Genomic DNA, 24,882 nt, shown 5'->3' with positions numbered 1-24,882 from the left:
AAATTCTTCGAGGTAAATGAAAACATGACATAAACTCGGAGAGCACTAATAAATGATTCCAAAAGCACTTCTTTATCAATTAAATTAAGATATTTTTCCCTCTAACTCTTTGGCTGCATTTGGATGCAATGTAAATCAAGAACCGATGTAAAATTTATACCAATTTGGTTTTATAGGCATTTAGAAAGAGGATATAATTATTATTGACATAAAATTCCACTCTGGTTCAGTTTTACGTGCATTTGGATAGAGTGAAGTTTTATGTCGATTATTGATGTAAAACATCATCAGCTCTAAAGTTTTATATTGATATTCGATCTAAAATCTACATCGATGTAAAACTTTACACACTTTCATCCATTACGTAAGGTCTAAACTTTGTGATCTCCTGGCGATGAGTAACTTTGGGAAAAAGAGCTATTATGACTTCATTTAGATTATGAGATCTGACCCTTGGCAAGTGGTAGACTAGTATTTAGTATTTTCATTCTCGCTTTGCCAATTAACTGATGCATAGGCTCTATCAAGCCTTTCCTCGACAAGACCATTTCCACAGACATTAGCCCGGGTGTAAAGCCCAATTCAGCTAGGTTACACTATCATACATCGTTTGAGCTTCCATTAGGCTTCTTTGAGAGAGGGTCAAGCCCCTTTTTTGTCCACTTGGGAGGTCATGCAATTCTAGTCATCTATACACAGAATGGGCTTGTCCAAATTGGAAAACACCGTTTCCACGAAATTGTAAAAATCCCATCTGCTATTGTGATTAGGTTCTCCATAAGCCCAAAAGCATAGCCAAGCTTTATTATTTTCATCCTCAATTTCAGTCAAAATACCGTATTTATGATCAGAAATTACTCTTACATTTACCCTGGGCCGTGGGCCATGTCGGGCCGACCCCCAAGTTATCCCAGGGGAGGGCGGCATGGCATGGCCCACACAAAGTGCAGGCCACTCACGGGTCATGCCATGTTGGCCCGGCAAGGCCCGTTTTACACCTCTAATATTAGGTTACTTAAATTAAATTTAACAAGTTACTAGTTTAGAAATTTTTATTCAGTTAAAAAATCAGCCAAAATAATGCACATTACCTCTATTTTATATTTTATGTTATTTTAAATCTAAAACTACTTTATGGGTCTCACTTGACATTATTTTATAAAATTTGGACATATATGAAATTTTCTTTTATAAAATGGTTGTTGAGCCCTACGTAAAAAATTTTGGACATAATTTGTGGGTTTTATATGAAATTGAAGGTTTATTATCTAACATTTTTCTATATTAGCATGGATAGATATTTCAAAATATATATGATATGTCACCACATTTCTTTTAAAAATGAAGATATATGGAAAATGTTTTCAAAAAATTAGTGGGCCCTATATAAGAAATTTGAACATAAATAATGAGTTTCACATGGAGATAAAGGCCTATTATCTAATGTTTTTATTAATATGAATAAGTATTCCAAAATATGAAAACATGTTACCACACTGGATTAACAAGTGGGCCAAAATCCTTACACGTTTTCTGATACAAATTAAATACCTTTCCATCTTAAATATCATTTTGGCACATTCATGCCCTATCTTGGAAAGAATGTACTAAATACATCAATAAGCATTACATATGTATTTTGACTAAAATCATGTTTGGAATGATTTTAATACAAATATTTATACTTATATTGGGTTATGCAAGAACCACTTTTAGAGGAAATACCATCTAAACATTTCTTGTTGAGATGTATTTTGTCATATGTGGCATTTAATGACAATTAGTGCTCTCATATGAATTAAAAGCTGACATACCATTTAAACATTCTCCATCTCCTAGTTCCTCCTCTTCACAGTATATAAAAGGTTCAGTTTAGAATGAGTAAAAATATAAATGATACGGTGCAAATACATACAAAATAATACAAAATACAAGGCTTAGAGTACAAATACAAATACATAGAGTGCAAAACCTAATATTTTGTATTATTTTGAATGTATTTGCATTGTACATTTTTGTATTTGTATTCCTTCCAAACTGAGCCTAAATGAAAATGAAGTTACAATAATGAAAGGTTAACATGTTATCCCAAGGAGGAAGGACAGTTTTGATCAAAACTACCCTTGATGCTGTTCCCATGTGTCCATTGCAAACCGGTTTTCTATCCAAAAGCACATGTAATGAAATCAATGCCATCTGACGTGACTTTTGATGTAAGAAGGAAAAAGGAAAGGGAGCCCATGTGAAAGCTTCGAGTACTTAGGCCATGTTTGGGAGTGCTTAAAAATAAGTGCTTATTTAAATTAAGTGTTTATTTGGGCCATTAAGCAATTATTGGTATTTGGGAAATAAGCCTGATATAAGTGCTTATTTTAAAAATAAGGACTTATTTTTTAAGCCCAAATTTTCAGCTTTTTTTAAGTGTTAATATAATAAACACTTATTTAAGTTTTTTCTTTCAAAATTATTCCTAGTTGAATTTTAAAATACCACTTATAAAATTATCCCTAGTTGAATTTTATAAAAGTACTTTTATGAAAGCACCTTTATAAAAGCACTTTTAAAAAGTACTTTTATGAAAGTTTTTGTAAATGCACTTTTATAAAAATACCACTTATAAAATTATCCCTAGTTGAATTTTATAAAAGTATTTATTAAAGCACTTTTACAAAAGTACTTTTTATAAAAATGCTTTCATAAAAGTACTTTCATAAAAGTACTTTTATAAAAGTGTTTTTGTAAAAATTCTTTCATAAAAGTACAAGTGCTTTTATAAAAGTATTTTTATAAAAGTACTTTTATAAAAGTTCTTTGAAAGGGTATATTTTGAAAATTTGAAAGAAAATGAAGGACAAATAGTCATAAATGCTTATTTAAGTGCTTACTGGAGAAAAAGAATACCAAATTCCCAATAAAAAGTTGGATGCCAAATGCAAATAAATGCTTATTTGAATAAACATTTATTTTTAAGCACTTATTTTTAACTTAAGTACTCCCAAACATGGCCTTAATTTTCTAGATCCAAACGATAGTGGGGGTTTTGGTCTCGTTGACATAGAATGGAGGAACATTGCACTCATGATGAAGCTGGTTTGATGCTTCTGCACCCAGCCCCAATTTCTCTGGTGTAAAGTACTCTTGCAAGCAAAATATATACCTTAACATTGGGTACTTCTAGGAGCCTAATGTGAAAGGTAACCTCTCATACACATGGAAATGTATCCTGAAATGTAAGGAACTCTTCTCTGGGAGATCGGCTTTAGTGCTCACAAGACTATGTTCACATCATTCATATATCCTTTTACACCATGCATTGGGAATACCTCCCTACTTGTAGTTATATGTTACTTTTTGTAGTGAGATATTCCCAATCCAAGGCTGCAAAAAACTGTATGAACAACGGTGTAAGCACTTAAGCTAATTTCCTCTTTTCCAAGGTTGTACATGGTTTATAGGAAACGGATGGTTTGTTCATGCTCTCTCTGATCATTGGGTACTGAATCACAAAGAATTATAGTATAGGTAGATTGATAACCCAGCACAATATAGGGTTGCCCACTTTATTATCAATCATGATTCCATGACATGAAGACTTGAAGCTCTTCATCAGATGTTCAATGTCCAAACGATCACTAAGATTCTAAGCATTCAGCTTCCAGTCTAGGGGAGTCAATTTGACTGGATTTGGTCCAACCCAATCCAGTCCAATGTGATTCCATTACAAATGGACCATGTCCAATCCAATCTAATGATATTTTGGACCAGTGCAATTCAATATCTAGATCGTCCAGTCTGTTCAAATATGTTTTAATTTAGATTGGTTGTATCTGATCCATTGACACCCATATTTATCAATGGGCTAAATATCGGCTCAATCCAACCCAATCCAATATAAATTCATTATGGACGGACCAGGTTCAATCCAATCCAATAAACACTTTGGACCATTAAGCCTAAATTGGTCTAGTTCAATATGCCTTGTTGGTCCATCCACATTGATTTTGGTTTGGATGGGTCCAATTCAAAACCGGTCCATTAACACCCTTATTTTCATCCACAGCCCAGGATGTCCTTCCAATGACAAGCTGGTATGGTACCTTACCCCATTGAGAAAATATACAACATCATCAGGCTTGAAGATGTTGACTTAAGCATGGTGGGAGCACCCAGTTATCCCTCTCCACATTAAAATGTTCATTTGAAGAGCTATTGAATGGTTGATAATCCATATTGTAATCTTTGTGGGGATGCTATTGAAACAATCGATCACCTCTTCCTATATGCTGCCCTTGTGTATGTCCAACCTTTCTAGTTTGAAGCATCTTGAATATCCATATGAACCAGCACCAAGGTATAAACTTGAGAGACTGGATATAGTTAATTGGTGGTCAATTGATGATGAAAGACCTCATTCAACTTATATATTTTGCTTTTGAGCACCATGATGATGTGGTTCATTTAGTACTCCAGAAACACAAATTAAAGATTTTTGTCACAAAAAGTTTGGTCCAACCTCAGTCATTTTGCAATCTAAAGCTCATGCTGACACAATGCTCCTCCATGCTAGATGATCAACAGCATCTTTGAGAATTTGGCAACCAATAATCCCACCCAAAATCCTCAATCGTTGGACCATACCTCACCACCAGTCGGTTAAAATTAACGTTGATAGTGTTGTTGGTCCAAATACAGTTAGTGATACAGTTTGTGATTTTAAGGAGGTTGTTGACTTCTTTATCATACAATAACATCACATTTACTTTCTTATTTTTTGTTTTCTTCTCTTACATTATTATACACTATTTAAGGAGAAATTAGACTTACATCAATAAAATCAATAAAAAATGATTATATATTAAAGGCCTATTTGGTGTGTCTTTTTGGAAAGATATTTTGGTAGCTTTAACAGTTAAAAGATGTATTGAGCTTTTATATAAAGCTTTGAGCAGCCTGAAGCACATTTGACAAACATGCATCTTTCTACACAAGAATAAAACATGAAAGACACGAGAAGCTTCATTTGAAACTTCCCGAAATCATCCCAAATGGGCCCTAATTATATGAGGCAACTATGCTTAATTTACCGTTATGTTTGAGATTCACCATTTATTCAATATTTTTAATTTGGGTTCTTTATTTATTTAATTAAATCAAATTCAACATCTAAGTGATAACCTATATCCTAAAAGATTAAGACCCTCCACATCATTCTAGGTCTTTATAATGATTTTTTTTATTTAAATTAGGAAATTAAATTAAAAATATTAATTCAGACCCATATCTTTTGAAATGTGTGCTGTTTTATAGGTAGATAGTACCTTTTTTTAATGTGAAGTTAACTACTTTTAGTTTTTCTAAGAGAGGGTATACACATGTTTGAAGTTAGGAAAGAATAAGTTTTCACGGATCTACCACCAGTTTCGGGGCATGTGGAGAGACGGAGTGAGTGTTAGAGTTAAGTTTACCGGGGGTTTAGATCGTAAAACCAAGTAGAAGAAATTATTGTTGATACCCGATCTAAACGCTGACCATCTCCATTAATGGTGGAAAGATATAATTTTTTTTATTAAATTCTATGTTCTTTTTGTTATTACAACGACAACGATACATAGCCTCTTGTTCTTCTTCCTATTCAATTGAAAAATTCATCAACAGATGACACGGAGGGATTAGTTCCAAATCCATAATCCAAGGGAAGGTTTTGATCTTTGAAGCGGAGCCGAACAAAACAAAGAGATCGATTACAGATACAACGACCAAACTGAAGAATTATGTTATGTAAATTGCAGATCAATTTGAAGAATGAAGATTGATCATGATCTTGTAGGAGGAACCAAAAGAGCAGATTAAGCTTTGGTAGATGTATAGAATGAAGGTTTGAATATTAGGATCAAGAATTAGAGACGTATAGGAGATTGAGAGATTGTAGATGATTGAAGAGAATTAGTAGCAATTTCTTTTTCAAGGTTCAATGTTAGGCCGAGATTTTGAGGTAGAATAAAGGATTAATCAAGAGAAAGATAGAGTGCTGAAATGAGTGGTGTCAAGCCAATGAAATTTGATGATGAACAACTTGCTGAATTGAGGGAGATATTCCAATCATTTGATCGGAACAATGATGGTAGTTTAACCGAACTTGAGCTTGGGTCGCTATTGAGATCGCTAGGCCTGAAACCAAGTCAAGACCAACTTGACAGTTTAATCCAGAAGGCTGATATGAACAGCAATGGCCTTATCGAATTCTCTGAGTTTGTGGCCCTAGTATCACCCGACCTGCTCTGTACAAAATCTCCATATACTGAGGAGCAACTCCAAAAGTTATTCCAAATATTCGACCGTGATGGCAATGGATACATTACAGCAGCAGAATTGGCACACTCCATGGCCAAGCTTGGTCATGCTCTAACAGTAGAGGAGCTGACAGGAATGATCAAGGAAGCGGACACCGATGGAGATGGTCGAATTAATTTCCAAGAATTTGCTCAGGCCATTACCTCTGCAGCATTTGACAACTCATGGAATTGAAAATGTTGGATATTACTAGTTTGTCTTCTTTTCATCCTTTTTTTTTACTCTTTTCACTGTTTTACACAATTTTTTTTTAGTTTCTTTGCATTGTTTGTTTCTAGTGTACTATCATATGAACACACTACCTAGAATTAATCAAGAGTCAATCAATTGTTTTAGAGAATGGATTGTAAGGAGTAGTGCAAATTCATTTTTAAAGTTTAGATGTTGATTTCAAAGATTATCTTAGATATATCTAGAAGAAAATCTTGGTAAGGCAAAGATCTAAAATGAAATTGTTTTGTCAATCCCTTTCCCTTATGTTGCACAAAAAAAAAAGAAAAAAAAACATGTCTAAGAAAGAATGATACTATTGGAAAGTAAAAGCATCTACTTAAATACTTTTTCTTAATAAAAATAATATGCTATTTATGTCTTTATAATGTTTATGAAGTGTCAAGGATTCTCAACTCTGTTAACATCTTCAATACTTTGATTTTTAAAAAGACCACATGACTACTTCTAATAATTTTCTTATCTTTATAATCTCATAATTTATGACAAAACATTTCAATTACATATTACTAGAAAATGCACTACTTTTACATCAAATTTAAATTTGTCCTCTTTTATAATTTGTACATATGCCCAATATCCAAACATTCTTAAATGTTTATTGGAACTCTTTTTTATTTATACACTTTAAAAAAAATAGTATAAGAATTCATATTAGCTATATAATTTAAATACTATCAAATTTCTCACATCATAAATTTTTATTGTATATATAGTTGTAATCCAAAACCAGTGATAGAATCTATCACAATACAAGAGGAAGATTGTACTATAGGTATAAAACATAATTTTGGAAAGTTTCACTAACGACCCAGTTCACAAATTTTTATTTGATCATATAGCCAAAACAAATTATAACTTTCAAAACCCCCACTTATGATTCTATACATCCACTATCATTGTTAATAATTATATAATAGAATAAAAACTTGTAAGATATGGGTACATAAAGATTTTGCCATAATTTTTTAATATACCCTTCAAGGTATATTGGTGTAAGAGCACATCTACAAATAAGTATTACTATTAATTATAAATAATATATGATATCTATATTTAACTTTTAGGTGAATCATTCAATTCCCATATCTCATAATTTTTATTATTTGTAATTATAAAAAATGATAAATGTAGGAGTTTATCAAAATACAAAAAGTGTATTGTATCATATGTGGGGAATTTGTTTTTTATACCCTTTAAAGTATACTAATGTAAGAACATGTGTTATACACGTATATAAATAAATACTATTATGAATAATAAATTATATATGGTATTTGGATTTATTTTTTAATCAAATATTTTAATTCTACCACCTCATAAATTTGTATTGTTTGTAGAATTGTGAATACTCATAGGAAAAAATTATCAAAATAAAAAAGAGATATTGTATCAAGTAGAGAACAATAATTTTTGTCTATATCATAAAGTATTTTAGTGTAAAAGCATGTGAAAATAAATAACACTATTGATCATAAATAATATATGGTATTTGGATTATTATTTGTATATTAGAAAATAATGATATTTGAAAAAAAAAACTATTAGAATATATCCAAGGGAGGTATTATATTATTAAGTGAGAGTTTTGTAAATAAACTCATTAAAATTTATAAGGTGGGGTAAAGTGAAGATTTATCCAACTTTTATGAGTTCTATAAAAACCTAGGCAAGTATATGCTTTGTGAAGTATATATTTCCATTCAAAAAAGCAAATAAAAATAAGTTAATTAACAAAAATATATTATACAATATGTCTTCCTAAAAAGTTTTCATTAATCTTACATATGAAAATATACATTTACACAATTGACTATGATAAAAAAATGCATCGTTCATTTTTTGATAAATTATTTACACGAATAAGTGTTTCCTAGGTAACACTTTTTCGAGTAAATATATTTATCTATATTCATTTAATTTAACTATAAAGTTTGTTAATATAAATTGGTTAATTCACCATATTTACCCATATATTCTATTTTTATAAGGGATAATTTTATTTTACTAGTGTGTTTCTAATTTTCCACTTAAGTGAAAAAGTAATTTATCAATCTATGAAAAGGGTATCACTTACTCGGAAATGTAATACACGTCAAATACCATTTAAGTGCACTTACCCAAATAAGTTGCTCATGTTTTTTTTTGTTCCCATATACAATAACTTTTTTATTCATAAAAAAACTCATTATTAGAATGGGAAATTTTGTCTCATTATTTTTATCAACTTTTCCACAGTGAAAATGTTAATTATCCACATATGAGATGAGTAATACTTAGGAAATGAATTTTAGTGTAAGGTCCAAAACTTAGCTAAAAATTTAACACAAAAATTTTGGTTAATGAGAACCACTTTTCTATTGGGATAAACATTATAAATCAAATGAATACGAAAAAATAGTCAAATTTTTCATCAATTAACTTCTCCCTTAACCTATTAAAACCAAGCCCAGTCCTAATTCTTTCCACAATAGTGTGTATTCGTTTATCTACATTATTGTGTTGTGTCTTAAAAATTAATTGTTTAATTCTAATGTCATGACTCATATAATACTCATTCAAATGACTAATGTATTTACTTTTATTATTTATACTAATATATTTAAAAGTTTCCCTACTTTATTTTAACTTGTATAAAATTCTTTAAATATTTTTAAGCATCATTCTTATAATTCATACTATATGTCTACATAATTCTAAAAGCATCATTTATAAAAATGTATAACGATATAATGCCACATTTAGGAGTGTTTCTCTAACTACTTTTTTGTGCTTTTTCATGCTATGAAAGTCAAAATCTAGTAAAAAAATAGTTGATGAAAAAATCAAAATAGAATTTTTGCATAAAAACTCATTTGAGAAAGAAAAAACTATGATTTAGCTTTCAAATTTGCAAGAAAATATTTTGAAAAAAAATATAGTAATTAGTTAAAGATATAAATACTTCTTTTTTTACATAAATATTTTAAAAAAACTATTCAGGTAAAAACTAAATCCCAAATATAGTATAGGAAGCATATGTTGATGTATCGTGATGTATTAGAAATGGAATACTCAGTGGCGGATCTATGTAAAACTCAATGTGGGCAATTGCCCCGACTGAGATTTGAAAAAAGGTTTGATATAATTATAAAAATTATGAAGAAATTTATTTTATTTTTTTACAATTGGCCCTAGTCAAATAAAATAATACGGAGTCAAATAAAGTTTGTCTTCCTAATGGGGGTCATTTTTTAAAAGGTGAATAGGTAAAAAAAAGGAAAATTCCCGATTAGTACCCTGTACTTTGGCTCAAGTGATAATTTGGTCCCCAAACTTTAAAATGCGACAATTAAGTACCCGAACTTTCAAAATGTGACAATCTAGTGCATATCGTTAACCAATCCATTAATCAGCCGTTAAGTGACATTTGAAAAGTCAAAAATGCCCTTTGAATGCCATCTAATTCTCTTTATCAACCATCCAAACGTTGACAAAAAACTAAACAATCTCAAATCCTAGCCTCTTCAATTCAAAAAAGTTGGTGACTATTTAGAAGAATCTAGAATTTGAGACTGTTTATTTTATTGTCAATGTTGTTATGGTTGATAAAGAGAATTAGATGGCATTCTTAGGGCATTTTTGACTTTTCAAATGTCACTTAATGACTGACTAACGGATTGGTTAATGACAAGTACTGGATTGTCACATTTTGAAAGTTCAAGTACTGAATTGTTGCATTTTAAAGTTCGAGGACAAAATTGTCACTCGAGCCAAAGTACAAGGTACTGATCAAGAACTTTCCCTTATAAAGAAAACGTATACAAGAATGACATATCTCTATTTCATATTGACCAAGTTATGAGGTTTGGGATCTAAGATTTTAACTTATATGTTTTTATGTCCTTTGCTTTTTTGTCAATTAACATCCCTCAACAACTCAATCTCATCTCTACTTCATTTCCTCTAACCTAGAGATGATAATTTTCCTTGTCCTCATTGGGTACCTATGGGCCCATTTTTGAAACCGAACCAGTATTACCAGTTTCTGGAAGATCTGTAATCAAAATCGAACCAAAGTCGATCGGTTAACCGATTTGGTTTGTTGGTTGTTTGGTTTTCTTATATTTACAAGATATATTATAAAAAATATATAAATATATAATAAATTATAAATATATATTTATATATAATGCATATTTATTAATTTATAATATATAGAAAATATACAATATATATAAAAATATATATAGTATACATAAAGATAAATAAAATATATAGAAATACATGTATATTAGTCAATTCGGTTAACCATCGGTTTTTATATTGGTTAATCAAAACCGAACCGGTACTTTTAGTTTTTTAAAAATACCAAACTGATCGGTTCGATTAACCGAATTTTTTATTCGATTTGATTTTTTTTCTTGCTCACCCCTACCTAGAGATGACAATTTTCCTTGTCTTCATTGGGTACCTATCCTCCCTACTAGATACCCTACCCCCACTGATCAAAGGTCCTAGATCTGCCGCTACATGTCTAATGTAATTTTTCTTGAAATATTCTTCAAATAGATCAATGTATTTACTTTTATGATCAATACAAATACATTTAAAGGGTTTTCATATCTTCCTAACTTTAGAATAAAATTGTTATAGTTTTTTTCCAAAACATCTTTATATTTGATAGCATACCCACACTTTTTTATAAGTACTATCTATGAAGGTAATAATATAAGAAATACTACTAAGTGTTTTAACATTCTTAAGATCATTCACAATAGAATAAATTAATTCTAACACATTAATTTTTTTGGAAAGTTATTTCACTTTTATTATTAACTAAAAAATGCAAAGTAATGATAATGAACTATGTCTAATGAAACAAATACAGAACACAACAGTACCACTGCACAACAAAGTTTTTAATGTACAAATCCCCTCAAAGTAAGGGTGAAACCATGTGATTGAAATCCAAAAATTTTCTACTATCAATGTGAACAATATAACTATAATCTCTCTAATTTTCTTCTAGCCCCAAGCTTTACTCCAAGTGTAGGGGTAGCCACCTTATAATTTTATTAAAAAACCACTATGACATGAATATATATATGGACCTCGCCTTACCCCAAACCAGAGATACAAAAGCTTTCTCTAACATTCTTAAGCCTACCCAAGGAAAAAAAAAAACACACTTATACATTGCTTGGAATAAGAAAACCATTACAATCATTGACCTTTGACCAAGTTTTTAAAGGCAAATCATTGATGTCCAAGACAAAGAAATCGAAGGCTAAGCCAGTTCTCCAATTGGCAAGAAAATTAACTAGTCTATTTTCTTCTCTGTAGATGTAATGAAACATCACATTAAGTTGCGAAACTAGTTGCCCAATTTCATAAACCAAATACAGAACATTCCAAGGATGAGACTTGCCCGAATTGAGAAGATTAACTAAAGCAACATTGTCACATAGGGGTGGTCATGGGTCGGGCCGAGCATAGCACCAATGGTAAGAGCTTTAAGATAAGACCAGGCTCGGCCCAATCCACACGTTGGGCCTAGATTGCATGCCCAAGCCTGGTCCTACATAGGCTCGAGCCAGGCTTAGGAGCTTTCCAAGCCTAGCGAGTAATGACTTTGAGCCCATGACATCAAATAATAAATTTAATTTTTTTAAAATTTTAAATTAAATAACATGTAAATGTAATAGATACAAAAAAAAAATAACACAAGCCAAAGCTAAATTGGGCTTGACTAGTCTTGGGTTGCCTATCCTTTTATAGATGAAGGCAAGGCCCTCATTCCTATTTTTTATCAATGTGGGACTTGGAACAACACTAAATAGTTAGTACAACCATTTCCCAAGTCTCATGTTGCTTAGGAATGTGAGTGAAGGCTTTGCCTTTATCTATAAAAGGCCTTAGGAGGACAATTCTTGTACTTGAATTGACTAGAGTGTTAACATGTTTTAATTCATAAATATTTATTTATATGTTAAAATAAAACTTAAAATTTTTATATTTAATACAAAAAAAAAAACATTTATACATACATACATAAATACATATGTGCTTGAAGTATTAGGCCCAAGCCCGACCTTGAATTTTATTGACTTGATGTGGGCTCGAGCCTGGGCGGGCTATACACAAATATTCGGGCCCAGGCCTGGACATTTGCAGGCTGGACCAGATCGCTAAGCCAAGAATGATCACCCCAAGATTCCCCGGCCACCTCCAAGCCTTGGATTTTCTCTACAGGTTCCATTAGTATTTAGTTTAAAAAAAAAGGTAAAAAGACTTAAACCTCCCTTGACTTTTCTCCTAAATGCTAAGACCTCCCCCCTCTTTTCATGATGGACTAAGACCTTCCGTGTTAAATGCATCAGCCATTATGTCCAACAAGAGTTAAAAGGTCTAATATACCCCTTCTAATCAAATATCACAATAAAGAGAGAGCCCATCGGCAACACAACAAACACCTACAAGAAACATTCTCAAAGCTGAAGTAGTTGTTAACTAGTCATTATGCAATTGTTAAGGGATGGCATTGCTCTTTGTGATAGGAATGGTGTTCCTATTCATCAGGATATAAGCTGAATAGTGTATTTTGGGATCGATGAGGGGGATCATTGAGACTTCATACCACACAGTGCTGGAGGTGCATTCGGGAAGGGATTACAATAAGAAAATCGATGTGTAGAGTTGCAGGGGCTATTACATGCATAATGTTAACTGGAATCATGTTGTTGTACTGTGAGTCTGCAGCAAAGATATTCAAGGCGGTGCTTCATGACAATGTCCACATTCCAACTCAAAGATGTTCAACTCAATTTCCTCGGTGGCTAAGGATCTTTTACAGAGGATGCTTTGCACTTTGCAGGGACGTTTCGTTTCAAGATTCTCTACAGAGCAAGTCTTAAGTGTTTTCTCGTTTCAGCTTCTTGGCTGCTGGTTTACCATGAAAACACATAAATCTAACCAGCATATCATCTATCTCCTCCTGTTTTCAAATTTCACCCTTCGATTTATCTCAATTGATCATTGTTGTTCTTACTTAAAATTCCTACTGAGTATTTTCATAGGCATTCTACTTTTTGTTATTATTTTTTGGCATTTTTTTTTGTTTATTTTCTGTCTCTCTTTAGCTTAAATTTGATCCTTAAATCTTGATAGACTTAAAACTTCTTATATGGTGCCTCTTTTTGAGATGTTATTTCTTTCTTTGGGCTTTCTGTCTCGTTGTTAGCTAGCTTTCCATCAGTTTGAGTGTGATGTTTCATGGATCTTTACAACTGAAATCTTGCTAGAAGACTGATGAGCAATTTTTTTTGTTTATTTTCTGTCTCTCTTTAATTTAAATTTGATCCTTAAATCTTGATACTTAAAACTTCTTATATGGTGTCTCTTTTTGAGATGTTATTTCCTCTTTCTTTGGGCTTTCTGTCTCGTTGTTAGCTAGCTTTCCATCAGTTTGAGTGTGGTGTTTCATGGATCTTTACAACTGAAATCTTGCTAGAAGACTGATGATCTCCATGTGCTGTTATTTTTCTCATTCATTAATGGGAGATTTTGTGTTACAGATTGATTTCTGTTTTGTTTGGCTATTTCAGAACCAATCTCCATTTATTGTTATTTTGTCCATTCTAATGGGATTTTGTATTAAAGATTGAGATTTGTTTTGTTTGGTTACAGCTGAACCATATTACAAATTTTAATGGAAAAGCTTCTGTCAGGGGAAGTCTTCATTCAACGCAGTGATTACACACAGGGAAACTAAAGTGGTAATGTTGGCTTTTTGAAAATATTTGACCAAATGTGTGATCACATCCCACAGGATTTTGATGGATTCATAAAGGAGGGAAGGTTTTTGTTTGGTGACATCATCTAACAATGGAGGTCTTAGTCCATTTTGAAAAAGGAGGGGAAGTCTTAGTATTTAGGACAAAACTCAAAGGGAGGTTTTAAGTCTCTTACCCTTAAAAAATTGTGGTGGATTGCCAATCTCATTTGATTCTTTGAAGGTAACCATTTTGATAGGAACATGGAGGCTCAAGGCCCATCTGTCAGTATTGTAATTGACATGAGGGGAGGACATTAGATTGTTAAGCTCATAGAGCCAATATTTATTTCAAAGAATTACTTGACTTGAAGCAATAGCTTTCCCCTCATAAATTCAAGCCAAATTTCCCACAAAATGATAGATGGAACAATCCTCAAAATCTGATTTCTTTGACAGTTTGAAATACACAACCTCCACCATTGTATGACACGATCATGAATGTTCTAAGACCTATAATATGAATTTCAAAAATAGAGGCCAAGAAATTCCTAGGAGTACAAATACAAATATGTAGAGTGCAAAACCTTGCATTTTGTATTATTTTGTACTGTACATATTTGTATTTGTACTCTTTCAAAACTATGCCTTTTGTACTCCTTCCAAACTGAGCCTTATAAAAAAAAAAAAAAAAAAAAGAAGATCAAACATCTTCTGGTGGGGCATCTACAATAAACATTTTGATGCCAAAGAAATTCCCTTAGGCTGTGTTTGTTTGCAATGCAAATGCAAATATGTACACTACATATTTACCCATTTTTTGGTTCATGAATGCAAACACGGTTCACATTTTAAACCATTTTTGCATTAATCCTGTTTGTTTGAAATTGGTGCAAAGGTGTGGGCTCATCATTAATTGCTCCAAATATCTTATGCTCCAATGCCTCAACTTTGGTCAAAAAGTTAATTATCAAATGAATACAAATTTGTATCCAAAAAATAGGTACAGTAATGCTCTCTTTTTAGAGTATAGAAGTGTTAGAAAATGCAATTTTACTTTGATAATCATTACTTTTTTACGTTTCAAACAAACTCGAAACGCGAACCGCAATGCATAAATACCCCGGTTTAGTGTTTGCATCGCAAACAAACGCAACCTTATTGTTTATAATGTGATCATCCACCGGAAGGAGATAGAACATAAATCTCCACATAAAAATTGAAATCTTGATAGGAAGACCCACCCTCCAAACATTCTTACTCCAATTGGCGCCGTTAGTAAGTGATCTTATTAAGTCCTAAGGTTGTATTTGGTTGCAATGCAAATTTATTTGCACTGATGCAAAACTGTGATAGTGCAAATGGTTTGGGTCCAAATTCTGATTTATTTTTGTTTCAAATTTTACCTTATTTCTTTTGTTTCAGTATAAATGAAGTAAAAGAAAACCTGAAATATAATAAAGTGAAACCCAAAACAAGGTTTGCATTCTTTTCATTTGCACTCCCACATATTTGCATTAATGTAAATAAAATTGTGTCGCAACCAAACACAGCCTAAGCTAAAAATAATGTAAAGTTTTCACTAGAGTTTACATGTCCAAATCAGCCGATCATTGCTACCTGTAATCTTCATATTAGAGGAGGAAGCCAACAACTTTATATCTTCTTCGACATTAATTAAGATGTGTTGGAATGTTTCAACAACCTTTACTATTCAAAACCTCATTCAACTTAAAGTCAATTAAATTATCAACGTGAGTTTCATTACAAAGAGGGCCTATACCTTGCCAATTGTAAACCCAAAAAGACAATTTGTCATTACCAATCAGCCACCTGCTATTAGATAGAGAAAAATGCATGTTACCATTGGGTTAGATCTAAGATATCTTGAATGGAAAAGTTTAGCCCATAAACTTGCATTTTCAATTAACTAAAAACAAGCTTTAATTCTAAAAGATTTAGCAATATAATAGAGGGATCGAATCTCCAAACCACCTTCTTCATGGGGTTTACAAAGCAAATCCCAACTTAGCCAATGATGCTTGGGGCTGAACTATAAAGAACCCTAAAAAAATTGAGCAAACAATTTTGGAATAGCCACTGAATATAAAATATGTATGGGCATTTTTTGCAGTCTGGAGGACATGCTTAATCAACATCCCAGCAATGTGTAAAGAAAAGGGTTCGACTATGATATGGAAAAGATATGATATTCGTAAAACATCTCACCAATCAATTGGCCGGAATCATAGACTTGATAGTGAATCAGGTGTTAATTATCAAAATTCATTGGTGGGTTTTGATTGGTCAGAACTCATTCCATATCATAGAAAAATTCTAGACATGGAGAAATATAGAATAAAATATGAAAATCAAAAAATTGAATGAAAATGAGAAAATGTCGAATTCGGTGTTTCCCCAGACTATGCCTTCTCGATTTTCAATGCGTGGTTTGGCGCACCATTATTTATGGAAAAATGATTCCAAATATGTTACTATTTTTTGGAGCATCAATTTTTCCAACGTGGTGCTGATGTGTCACCGTTTTCTAGAGCAACAACATCAATGCCAAATATCCCCTAAATCAACTCCAGATCATGCTCCTCTCTTACAAATTGTTAAAAACTATTTGGAAGTCCCTAAGCCTTTCAAGTTCCAATGGATGTATGGACCATCCACCCAAATTTCATGGACATTGTTGAGGTTTGGAAAACCTATTTTGAGGGCAATTCTCTAATAAGTGTTGTTGTTGGGATGCACATGTGAGCAGGTGTATGGAATGAGGAATGAAAGAGAATCCCACATTGGAAAGACACAAGAAGTGCAAGGGGCTTATATACAATAGTGACCCATAACCTAATAACTTAGGCTTTTGGGTTGTAAGTGGTGTCCATCTCTTGTGTACAAGTCTTATGTGCATGTATGTGTACGAAGCCCCTGATTTTGGCAACTTCTCATGGTTTGTAACCCCCCCCCCTCTCAAGGCCCAATAGTTTTTTCAACCAAACTCAAGCTACTTAAATAAATGCTTAAAACATGAAACAAGGAGAAATTCATAGAAGTGTTCCTTAATGCTTATCAAGCTAAACAAGCACTATTTGAGGCTGAAAATGTAGTGATAGAGGATGATTCTTTTACTAATCAGCAATTGCTTCTAAACGCCATTGAAACTCTTAATCAAACTTTGTTACAAGAAGATATTTTTCTTTGCCAGAAATAATCTAAGAGAGAGGTGGCTTAAAAAGGGAGATAAAAATTCTTGTTTCTTTCATACCTCTACGAAGGTTGCCAAGAATAATCATTCTCTCATAAGAAATGCATATCAACGATAATGAAACTAATGATACTAGCTAAATTCAAGACTATGCAGTGCAGTTTTTTAAAAGCTTACTTTTAGATGAAGGCATTTTGAACCATGCATGAATACTTGAATACTTATTGGATTGCATTCCTCAGATTATTGGTGATGATGATGATAATATAGCTTTCGTGGAAATACCACATTTTGAAGAAAGGGAAAATCATAATTAATGTATGATTTTTTTTTTGTTTGTTTTCATGTAATTTTCAGATTTTTTTGTCATTTTCCTCATGGTTTCCTTAATTTCTTTTTTTTTATAGTCTATTCAAAAATTGAGACCATAGGATGAAATAGGTGTTTTTTTCCACCATTGGATGTAAGATAATATAAACATAATAGAAGCACTGGGTAACGGGTATCAATGATGAAAACAGATACGGAACACTAGTACCAAAAAAAAGGTGGTGGTGTTGCCCTAGGAAGCGTCCTATTTGGCAGAAACGTATCCAAACAAAAAAAAAGACATTATTTTCTCAGAAAATAGTGCTTCCAACCCACACAAATGGTGTTGTATATGCAACATCGATGCCAAACACATACTTAGATGATCGACCACATAACTAGGGAAACACTCCAACCAATCCACGATAGCTAGTAACTAGTCCATTCTAGACCATTAAGGGTCATTCAACCAGGTAAAATTTGAGCCATTATCACCAAAATCAATTTATCCTACCACATTAATAAAATTACTAAATTCTTGCATTGCCAGGGGATTGTAATTGGAGGCACCATATCTGTTAATAATCCTTTCAAAGTAATAGATTAACATTAAAAACACCCCAATGAGCCAGGTGGTTATAAGTCGTAGCTGCAAAAGATTCAAAAGGTTAGTCCACAAATCACCACTTTTAATACATGGCAAAAGACTTAAACCTCCCATGAGGTTGCTCATAAATACTAAAATGGTTTTTGGTATGGATGTAGCTTTTTGGAGCAACGGTGCCAACTCAGCACCATAGATTCGTTTAATAGAAAAATGCCAAAAAAGGTTGTTAGTTGAGTCATTTATCATATAAACGTGTCTCTCAACTGGTGAGATCCACTTATAAAGAGGGTGTTTGGTTCTGTGGGAATTCATTCAATAAATGCTGCCACATAGGCACCATTTCAACAGTTTGCCTCTCATGCATCGAGAATAGCAAAAGGTGACTTCAGTTTCTATGCATGCCTACCATTTTGGGAAGTTATTTTTTAAAGCTTCCTCAAACAATTAGGTGTTTTTTCACTGTTATGCTGATGTGGTGCCTAGTGGCACCTAGTTGTCATAAACAGTTGTAATTATTACCTTTCTCAATTTAACGAACAAATAAAGTACAAATGTTGAATGGAAAAATGTAAAGGGAACCAAACACATACAAAAAAACAGCCAAATTATAACATTTTTCATTTTCAAGGCCATTTTTTTTACTGTTTGGCTTATATGACGCCCAATGGCATCTAGTGGTGTCTAATGGTATTGTGTCAAAAATGTTTAAAGTAGATTTTTCTCATTTTTCAAGACAAAATCATACAAAACATTTATAAAATAAATGTCATTGATACCAAACATACTTTAAGACCTCCTTTTTTATTTTCAAATTGGACTAGAACTTAGATTGTGGATGATGTCATCAGAAAAAGACCCCCCCTTCCATTAGAAATTCATGAAGACCTGTTTATACACATCGTTATATTTTGTTAACTTTTTTTTTTGAATTCAATTTTACCCATTTGTGTCCTCATAAAAGGGCATTCTTCTTTTTACCTATGGCATCGGTGCAATGACCAAAGAAGCCCCAAAATGTGAGATTTTCTCTGGATGCTATAAAAAATGCAATGGATATTTTGTCTTTTTGCTTCTACTAAAGTCTATAACAAGGTTCAAAGTATCGATAAGTATCGGCCGATACATATTGTGCCGGTGGCTTCCTGATATGCCTTTACAGGGGTTGTATCGGGTTAAACCATGGTTCATACGATAGCCGAAACTTAAACTGACCCCTCTGAACTAGTTTTGAAAAAATAAATAAAACATAAAAAAGCACCGATATAGGCTGACGCACCCTACCAGTGTATCGGCCTATGTTGATACTTTGAAACTTGGGCTATAAAAGGTTGGATGAGGAAGGAAGAAAATATAGTTCCTCTCCCAAAGGAGTTTTCAAGGACTGCACAAGGAGAATATGATCAAAAACATATTGGACTCTAAAGCATAATCACTTATCAAAGTAACTTGTCATTGGCATGATTTCTGACTACTAAAACACATCGAACAACTACACCACATGCCAATTTTATATTTCACATGTAATAGTGTGATTGAAGCAAATTGTTGTTGATGATTAAGGGGCAAAAATCCTTATCAATAACTGGAGGAAATTAATGACTTCAATTTGCATAAAATCTTCTAATGTCTTTATCTATAATTGAAAAATCATGAATCACACACTTAATTTTGTGTAAAAATTAATTCAAAAGCTATTCCCATACAAGCAGATGTTGTAATCCAGGTTCTCAAATTAGTTTCACCATCAATCGCAATAGTCTCAACATAGCAAACACCTTGTGGTTCAAAAGCACCATGTAAAACGAGATCACATAGTATGATACTCCATCTTCTCACCAAGCCACCATCTATTACTAACATGAATGTCTTGAGCTTGAATATCTCTTTCAAGGTGTTTGCTTTCATGTCTAATAGACACCAATTTGCAGTCATCCCATAACTATTTTGATGGTGAGACTATAAAGATTAATAGAAAAAGACCCCGACGTACTTGCAAGATGTATTGGATAATAAGGGGCCATAGTTGAAGGCATACAATAAGCAGAAAATATTGTTGGTTCATGAACCAACAAAGTTATTTCTATATATTTTTCATTAAAAATTGTATAGTATATTTTTTTGTTTGATATTTAGTTGTTATAGTAAAGATCTTGAGATAAATCATTGTTGTTGTCAATAGCACATTTTATTTTTATTCAGATTAATTTTGATCAAATGTTCTTCCAAGTTTACAACACCATCTAGAAAAGGAGAGGTGGCCATCCAAACCTATCATCGTAGAATATCTTCTAGACTTTACCCTTTTAGGTCTCCATTGTTCCACCACTATTGTAACCATGGAACCTTCAACAGTCTAGTGATCAAAGACTCTTTGATAGTTGTTGGGTTTTCTAAAGATTTAAAGGTCCAGAAGCAAGAGGTTGAAGAGATATTTAAGATTTATTAGTTGAGATTGAATGATTATATTAGATGTTTTGAAGGGTATATTAGACTTTTTAGTTTCCTCATTAGGCTTGGCAATTAAATATTATGACTAGGGATGGCAATTTTCCCCATTTCCCCGATCCCCGTCCCGTAAGACCCCTGCTAATATATCTGTACATACGTATAGATACATCTATGTATGTATGTATGTACATCTAAATATGGTTGAATACATATGATTATATTTGAATCTTTTTATTAGGATTGTAAACTTTAACTGTTTTATTTTTGAATTTTTAAATAAAATAAAAAACAAAATCAAAATGGTTGACATTATAAAAAATCACAACGTGTGGGGACCCCCGTGGGAGACAGGGATGGGATAAATATGAAAGGAGGTTTAAGTCTTTTGCCCTTTAATATAATCATAGATTGTGAATGTGGATGAAATAAAGCAAGAAAATTTTGAGCCAGGAAAAGAAATTTCCATCATCAAGCATTTAGAAAAAGAGTTAACAATCCTAATATGAAACAGAATCTTCCAAACTACCCAAGTTTTGGAAATTCCATCATGCTAATCCTATTCTTAATAGACAAAATATTGACAACATCAATCATGGATTCAAATAAAGCAACAAAGGATAAGCTATAAATTTGGATTAATTTCCTTAATCATTGAGAAGATTTCTTGTTTTTTACCAGTCTAGGTTAGGTGGGCACATTCCAAGAAAAAAAAAAACCTTTGATCATTTTAGAAGGTTAGGGAATTGTCCGGCTCATCCTAATCAGGTATTGTGGCCTTCCTATTGCATCTAGAGTTAATTTGTAGGAAAATTGTTGATTAGTACCTTGTACTTTGGGTATGGTCTCACTTTGGTCCATAAACTTTAAAAAGTGTCAATTTAATACCTAAACTTTCAAAAAACACCAACTTAGTACCTATCATTAACCAGTCGTTAAGCGGCATGTAAAAAGACATAATTGCCTTTTGGGTGTCATCTAATTTTCTTTATCAACCATCTCTTTTCAACTAGAAATCACAACTTTCATTTACAACAAATTTTGCTAGGACTCTCGATGCTTTTCAACCAAAAACCCAAAGGTGTAAAGGTCCAAACTCGAGCACTCTTTCTGTTCTGGATGCCAAATGGTGATCGTTTTCCTAGTGAGCCATGAATGCTTCTCCGAAAAGAGATCTTAACCATCTGATTCATTGATCAATTCCCAAAGTGTCTTGATAGAAAACAAAGACTGTAAAGTCAGAGCGCATAACCCTTTCCCTTGTCTATTTAAAGAAATTGCCCACAAGTTTCCTGCAAATAGAGAAGTTAACGACTTAAAGCCCCTATAGATTTCATTTTTTCATTCAAAGAAAACCATTAAAAGTGATAGAAACATGAGGTCTTCAATCAATTGTCCCCAACTCCAAAAGCAGAGGAATATCAAGAAAAAGATCATACTCTTCAAGAAATCATTAACACAAGCTTCAGTTCTTGATTCTGTAAAGGAAAAGATATGGGACCTAACTATCATTTAGAATTGCACTTCTACTTGGGTGAACTGTCTAGTGTATGCTTAAGTAATGGCATGCATGAGAAAGGAAACAAATACCTTGTTACAAAAACTTGAAAGAACATATGGAAATGCAATAGTGGGCCTCCTACACTTCCCTACTCTTCGTTTCAATGTGTGATAAACAAGTGTAAAGAAATAAACAACAAACTAGGAGAAGGATTTAGAACAATATGCATGATTCTTCCATAACATTTATTTTTTTGGTAATACTTTCCTTCCAAAATTCAAAATTCGAACTAGTAAGGACTCATCACCATCTCTTTATATCCCTTACTCTGCTTGTGTATTTCCTTCTACTAATAAGCATCTAATACTTTTTTTTTTCCTTTTGTGGTTCTTTTGTTACTTTTTCTAATAGCTAATGCTTGTGTGGGCTTGCTCTTAATGGCGGGTAAGAAAAAACCCTGTTAATGTTTCAAATAAAAGAGTTGCATGAAAAAGAAAATAAGCATTAAAAATTAGAGATAAGAGAGGTCAACAGTTAATGGTAGTAAAGATTGTAAAGTTTATTATTTATACTCAAGCCATCAATCTAATATACGGACCCTCTATGAGGAGCAAATATGAATTCAAAGAGCCATGGCTTAGGGCTTTCAACACATATTAATGTTTGGTCATTAGCCTCTTTCTATTCTTTTTCCACACAAATACAATGTACAACCACCTTTTTTTTCAATTTAACAATTAGTGTGGGATTTTGTTAATAGAAAATTTAGAAAGGCATCGACCAATTGGCTAAGTGACTCTCTTTGGAGGATATGGAGATTCTTCTGAAGCTAAAGTCAATAAATTGAAACATGTGCTCTATTTCATATTCTGGAGGAAGAAGATGATGAACAATGTTTTTGAAGGGGAATTTTGACATTTACAAAAGTTTTAAGTCACACATGATGTTGCATGATACACATAAATAATGGATAGTTAATGGTAGGTACTAAGTTGGCACATTTAGGAAGTTTAGGTGCTAGATTGGCACATTTTGAAGTTCAAGGACCAAAGTGAGACTTTGCCCAAAGTACATGGTAATAATATGCAATTTTCCCTTAATTTGTAAATGCCACAAAACACCTACAGAATCTGGTTTAATCTTTGGTTCATGCATTAGCCACCTTGCGTCTGAACTAATCTCCTTTGTGATTTCCAACAAATCTTTCTCACAAACCAAAGACTCAGGGACCACCACATCTTTGAAATCATTTTCTTCCACTCTAGTGGTGGAGGCTCTCTCAATATCTTTTGCAATATAGTTCTCTAAACCCTTTTGGAATTCTTTTAGAGATGACATAGTGTCATACAATAACTCATTCATAAACTTGTTACATTCATCAACAAAGTGATGAGAATGAAGATCACTTTTGGTTGTTGTAAAGGGAAAGCTAAAAATTTTGTTAAGGGCCTCCTCAATTGTTGATTAGATATCTTGAGTAGCTACTCATTCCCACAAGTGATGATAATTTGCAGCTGGGTAGTAGAAACTTCAATTAGTTTATCTGGAACTTGATGTCCAAAGCAACTCAATTCACTCCGATCTCCACTCAGTTCTGATCTACTTACGATCCTTCTTTGTAGCACCAACAACTTAAACGTTCTTCTCATTTTAAAAAAAATGACCCCTTAAAAGGGTTTCAAAGTTATTCTCAATCTTATCTAACCTATTAGAAAATGAATCACCAAGATGGTTAACCTTTGTTGTAGCACCACCATCCTCTACAACACGGGTCAGTTTCCTAGTTTATTTCATAAATTTCTTACAAATACTTTCTTGTGACCTACTTTGTGGCACCCATTGCAAAAAAAATGGGAATTTTCTCATAATACACCTTATAAACGAAGCACCCTTCCTTGCCTAAACCAATCCAAATTTTATCTTGACATGGCTTGGTGATATCAAGTTCCATGCAAACCTGAGCTAACTTCTATTTCAAACGTACAATATAACATTGCTAAGGGCACCTTCAAGACTCTTCATTCCCAATTGGCAACATTGGAACGGATGAGGGCTTCACCATAAAGGAAGATAGGAAGTTTGAGGAAGCTAATCCAAATAGAGAGAACTGAAGGATCTTCTCCCAGTCTAAAATTCAATGACCATCTGAAAATAATGAAAAATAAATCCTTTAATGTAGATGATTTCCTTTAACCAAATGAGAAGAAAACCTTCTTCACTCTAGAAATGAAAGAGAAAGATGAGTATAGCCAATAGCAGAGATCACAAAATCTTTTTTTTAGGGTAGAACGATTTAAGAGCAATGAGTTCACCTCTAGAATAAGTAGCTAACCATAAGAGCACTTTGCACCAAGAGAAAGCCAAAACAACTCACAAGCTTTAGATATTTCACCAAAGGTAAAGAATCAGGTCGGTTCACCTAACTGAGTAAAAGGAGGCTTTATCTCAACTTAGAATTGCTCAAGGGCACA

At 32.7% G+C, this 24,882-nt stretch overlaps 1 protein-coding gene across 1 annotated transcript; it reads left to right on the top strand.

Annotated features, from left to right (window-relative positions):
* The first annotated feature begins 5,541 nt into the window (after positions 1–5,541).
* Positions 5,542–6,680, top strand: LOC148843400 (putative calcium-binding protein CML18). Its single transcript, XM_088959794.1, has one exon. It carries the CDS (start codon positions 6,034–6,036, stop codon positions 6,523–6,525), a length of 492 nt encoding a protein of 163 aa, XP_088815920.1. The 5' UTR covers positions 5,542–6,033; the 3' UTR covers positions 6,526–6,680.
* The last annotated feature ends 18,202 nt before the right edge of the window (positions 6,681–24,882 follow it).

The sequence above is a fragment of the Nelumbo lutea genome, chromosome 8 (genome assembly GCF_056320005.1).
Source record: "Nelumbo lutea isolate HS-2025 chromosome 8, American lotus-T2T, whole genome shotgun sequence".
Classification (NCBI taxonomy): Eukaryota; Viridiplantae; Streptophyta; class Magnoliopsida; order Proteales; family Nelumbonaceae; genus Nelumbo; species Nelumbo lutea.
Note: the sequence above shows the minus strand (reverse complement) of the source record. Positions and strands in the feature narration are given on the sequence as shown.

Coding starts and splice junctions, on each gene's coding strand:
- LOC148843400 (XM_088959794.1), top strand. CDS start 6,034: ATGAGTGGTGTCAAGCCAATGAAATTTGATGATGAACAACTTGCTGAA.